The sequence below is a fragment of the Charadrius vociferus genome, unplaced genomic scaffold, assembly GCF_000708025.1.
Source record: "Charadrius vociferus isolate BGI_N301 unplaced genomic scaffold, ASM70802v2 scaffold62, whole genome shotgun sequence".
NCBI classification, from domain to species: Eukaryota; Metazoa; Chordata; class Aves; order Charadriiformes; family Charadriidae; genus Charadrius; species Charadrius vociferus.
Genome location: NW_009647419.1, coordinates 1,750,765 through 1,756,106, shown reverse-complemented (window position 1 = coordinate 1,756,106; position 5,342 = coordinate 1,750,765). Strand labels below are relative to the sequence as shown.

Below are 5,342 nucleotides of genomic sequence, written 5' to 3'. Positions count from 1 at the left end.
CCCCCCCCCACGATTTATGCATTGATTAATAATCTCTCTTTAACAAAAGAAAGCTGTACCTCTTTGATCTTGTAATAGCTGAACAAAAAAGTTGCATTTTCTAACATCCTGTTCCACTAGGGATGAAACCCAAATGAATTACTTTGAACTTTATACCGAACTCTACTTAGGAGCTTCTGTTCGCATCCAAGCTGAGTACATACCTAAAGCCAGTAGGTAGAAACCTATGATAGTCTCTCCTTGCTCTGTTACAGCTGCCTCTCTGCTCAGAAAACTGATGTTGTTGTTCCTCCAGGGTGCCTGTGGAGAAAACTGGACAGACATTTTCAGCGGAGCTTATGACCCAGAAATTGCTCTTTCCCCAGTACGTCCCAACGAAATAAAATGGTTCCAGCTTTTTCCTCAGTTTCTGCTCCCTGTATTTGAGGGAGCTCTTCAACGAGACTAATGATCTAAAGAAGGAAATCTCAAGGGACAGGAGCTTTGCAGCCTTCTGACCTGTTCTTCTTCACTAATCCTATCTATTAATACAGCCTGTGAACCTGCGGCCAGCCCAAGACAGCAGATTTCCTCATATCCTTATTACTGCTACGTGTAGAAATCTTTAATGAAGAGCGTGTATCCAACAAAAAGACAGCTTTAAAATAGGGTGATACCTCATAACCTATGGGATCACAGGCACACCCACAAACATAGTGCATATTGATATGTTGCTAATGACTTTTGTCATTTTGTCTTCACTGAAGACCAGTAGAGTTTTAGCTCAATGAAAGTCAAGAAAAATCTCACACAGATTAAAAAAAAAAAAAGCACGGTAAAAAAACAATGGGGAGGTGTCGCCATCTGAGAATGTGACTTTAACATAGTGGAAGAAATCAGCTATGAAGTTACTTTACCAATAGAATAGTTGCTAATTTTAAAAGAAGGGAAGACAATATCTAGTACAAGTTGAAAAAAAAAAAAAACTTAAGTCCTTTGAATTGTATTTTTAGACTGCTAAACATCCTCCAATCTTGTATGCTCCAAGTACGGTTGGATTTTCCCACACGGTCAAAAAATGAGATTTCATCTTGTTGAGGAGACATGTTACATGTGATTTAAGTGAGTCAGTCTGCAGTATTTTTAGTCTTTACTGAGGTATTGATAATTGTATTTCAGATATGGCCTCTCTTACCAATCAGGTTGTAGTCATAATTAAAAAAAAATTAGTCTAAATTAATTCATGTGGAGCAGCAAAGCTTTCCTGTCAACCCACACACTCTTACTGCACCGACATACCTGTGCCCCGCTCAGTGCCCTGACTGGCTCGTCCCTTCCCACCCCAGGCAGCAAATCAGCCCCAGTGGTGGCACCGTCTGAAGGAACCAAGGTGCCTCACTGGGAACTTTCACTGTCTACAGGCTGGTTTTGACCCTCCTGAGGTAGATTAATTCCTCCTGTCGAGGTTTCTCGGTGCTTGTTATGATAGCCTCACCGCGAGAGAGGGCAATAAAGGCAAGGTGACAAGAATAAAAGTGGAGAACGATCCTTTGCAGAGAGAAGAAGGGAGAAATAGATGCGATGTGGTGGAAGATGGAAGCCTCTCACCTTGCCGCTAACGGTGAGGACAATGACCCATACACTCACTTCACTGAAGTCCCTTGCACGGGTGGTAGGACAGCCATCTTGCTCTTGTGGGTCTCTGGAGTGCTGCTCTCTCTTTGTCCGACCTAAAGTCTGCAGCACGGGTCCGGCAGCTCCTGCAGATCCCATTTAAACAGCCAAGTGGCCCGATTTTCCTGGCCGCTAACAACAGCCCACCTCCTGCTGACTGATAGTAGTGCCTCCACTGTCTTTGCAAAGTGCTTTGAAGAGATTAGAGCAGTATATGCTGGCGGGCAGTTCTAGAAAAAGGAGAAGAAAACTAAAATGCTGTGGTGGTACGGAGAAATTACTGTGTTCCACATAGCCAAGAGTGTGGGAAGGCATGGGAAAAAAACCTGATTTGGACATGACAGGACCCTAACGTGCCCCTTTCCTAAATACATAGGACCTACAGGCTGGCCCCATAGATGGGACACCAGCAGTGCAAAGCCGCCGTGGGAGATTGGTGCCGCAGCTCCCGCTATGCTCTTCCCTCTGCTCTCCCAAACCTCTTACGGGTGAGTTTCTCCCTGCTGTGACCTGCCTGCCAGGTGCAGCACAGCCGTGTCAGCTGTGGGAAAAGAGGTCCTGCGGTGGCACCGGTGACCTGGCCGTAAGGGCTTTCTCTCAGCCGATGGCAGGTGATCTTACCCATCCCCTGCCAAGTCAGGCGAGGACAGGCACGCACCCACCGTGCAGCCGCTGGTCTGGGATCAGGAGGAGTGAACCCCGTCCAAGCGCAGCAATGCCCGTCCGAGCCCCACACCTCAGTCCTCAGAGCAAACCGCTCTCCCCACACCTCTGAGGAAGGGACTGCACCACCGGCACGAGCAGATTGGGGTCAACCCTGCACACCACCCTGCCACCCAAAATCTGATGACCTCATCGGTGCAAGTAAAAGCAGAATTTGGATTTTACGACCATCAGTAAGCCATGTTTTCAAGTCTAACAGAAACTGAAACTTTTATGCTATGTATAAAAGAATATAAGAAATTAATACTCATGGCTGCACTTGAGGGTTTAGTGCAGCTGTTACTGGAAGGTTAATGAAGGAAAAAACCCTTTGAAAACACCGATACCTCAGGTCACCTGATTGAAATAAGTGATGAAATGACCAGATTATGACACTACACGTTAATAAAGCCCATTTTATAGACGCTTTGAACCAACCAATGGTCTCTGAGGTGGCAGGCAAAGCCAATTTAGAGCGGATATAAGCCAGCAGGTAGCCCCTATTTGGGCTGCTAAGAATGTGCAACAGCCTTTTAATCCCTATCCACCTGCCTAAACATTATCAAAGCGACATATGTACCAGCACAATAAGGCAAGTATCACAGCAGCATCACTGGCCCGAGAGACTTGGGCTAGTTACGTTAGAGTTCAGTTTACTGACTGTTTCCAGCACATTGCAACAAAAAAAATCATAAGACTTAAAATCTGTGCGTGACAGAAAATACATGATATATGTTTCTAAGGAGCAGCTATTTTCCCTGAGGAGCACCGAGATTTAGGCAGTTGCCAAAGGAATGATTTTGTCAGAAATCTAGCGTAAGTTCTCACTGCACTATTTTTGCATGATACCTCTTACATGTGGATTAAAGAAAAGGAAAAAAGAGGGAGGAGAGAAAAGGAAAAATATGCAGAAGAGATGGGTTAAAATAGACCATAAGCGGATAGAAATTGGCTCTGTGGAATAAAAATACAGTTTTGCCTCTGGAAGGCATAAAATTTTGGGAAATTTTACAGAAATAAGGATCAAGGGGATTTCAAAACAAAACCAATAGTATATTAGTATGAACATGTTTTTAAGAGATTATTTTTTCATATATTTCATATATTTATTTCACATTTTTCATTATAATATACATTATAAAATGAAACCCCTGTAAATATCCAAGAAGACACCTCTTAGTCTTGCAAAGAATAATCATGTAATGATCAGTTATGCCTATAGATTTCATTGAGGTAGCCAGAAAATGCATTTCATACCAGTAACGTGATTTTTCCAAAATCAGATCATGTATTCATTCACCGCTTCCATGAAAATACACTTGATATGATTTGCATGGGGTCTTTTCTAACGCCCACTGAATTCAAAGAAAAAAAAAATAATCCTGTAAACAGATCAGGTCTGTAATGCTTAAAACGTGTCAATGGATGAAAGGGAATGATTGTGCCAGCTGCACGCTGCTGGGAATAGGCTACCTATAAGAAAGGAGACCTGAACCTGCTCTTTTGTTGCTGAGGTTCAACTGGTGGTAACACAGTGACCTCCAATTTTATAAGAGAAAAAGATATCTGAAGTATTTAAATTGAAGAGTGATCATAATATGAAACATGCTCGACTGTTTATGTTTCAAAACATGCCCGTTTAACCCTAGACTGTTCCCTTGCTGTGACACTTTAGCATAAGTGCACTCGACGCATTCTCCAGTCGGTTGTCCACACCACGCTTCAGCTCCTGTGTTATGTTACTTGCTAAATTCACCTAAGAAAATGATTACATCATATAATTAATATATTGTGAAACCTGTGCTTCTGCCATGATTTTAATGGAGTTTAGCCTACTCTGCTTCATACTTTCCTCTTATTCTCATCAATCTTGAAAGTTAATGTTTCTCTGAGGAATTGCGTTCTCTAGCTTGCCACAGATCTAGAAAATTACCTGTCAGAAAAAATGCTTGGTTAGCGCTTATTACTGCAATATACAGTTTGAAATGAACAATTTCTCATGGAACACTGTGTTTAGATTGATGAAAACAGACTATCTCGCAGTTTCAAATATATGCTACTTTCATACTGAGAGATGATTCAGGAGAAGGGAAAACTGCCTTGTGCAGACTAGGTGGCTGAGGCTTCATATTATTTAAACTCCCTGCTCCGAGCTGAACTTACGCTGAGTAGGTCAGGTGATGCTAAAGAAAACTAAAACCCTCTGGGCAGGTTTAGACAAACCTACTTCACTGCAGTGACTGACCTGGTGTTCTGTCACTTCTACTGTCTGCGTTGCAGCAGCACTTCAGTGCACCGGTTGAGAGGGGAGCCCAGCTAGAGTATCATTTCTCCCCAAATATGGTCTTGCTTCATATCATATGACTGCAATGACATGCAGCATTTATGGACATTGCAAATATTGTGAACCATGAAAACTGAAGAAGGTGCTACTACTTACAAACAGGATCAAAACCCAAGCTACCCTTCACAGTCAGATACATTCATTACAGACCATGCTTGCTGGTTCCTAATAGTAAACGGCATTTTATTACAAATTATTGTGAACAAACTTTTTTTTTTTTCTTTTTGAGGACATGAAATTAAGTCCTTAAGTGTTGATTCAAAAAGGCAAAATGTACTGGGTTTTTTTTCTGCTTACCAAGCTCTGAATTACACTGTAAGAGGCAGGTGCAACAAACGAACTGTCACTTTGACTCATGTGAAGAAATTGGTTTCTGCAGAAAAGGCAGAACAAAACCCCTAGCATTTCATGTATCAGCAGGACTTCAATGTCAGAAGAATCTTAAAGTTGCATTCTAGGGACTAAGCAAGCTGTTGCAAATCTGGCAAATTAGGGAGTTATACAGGAGAAAAAAGGGAAACATAAAGCATCTCAAAATGTGTTTCATTTATGAGAGAAGAAAAGAAATAAAGAATACTAACATGGGTAAAGTCTCAATAATAATTCAATTAAACACACGTTTCCTAGCATTTAGCCTTCTCCC

General features: G+C 42.0%; 1 protein-coding gene across 1 annotated transcript in view; it reads right to left on the bottom strand.

Annotated features, from left to right (window-relative positions):
* Window positions 1-324, bottom strand: part of LOC104282304 (opsin-5-like) — a 30,724-nt gene extending 30,400 nt beyond the window's left edge. The window contains exon 1 of the mRNA XM_009880388.1: window positions 204-324. Coding sequence (XP_009878690.1) covers window positions 204-324 — 121 coding nt within the window. The remainder of the gene's footprint in view (window positions 1-203) is intronic.
* Between the last annotated feature and the right edge of the window lie 5,018 nt (window positions 325-5,342).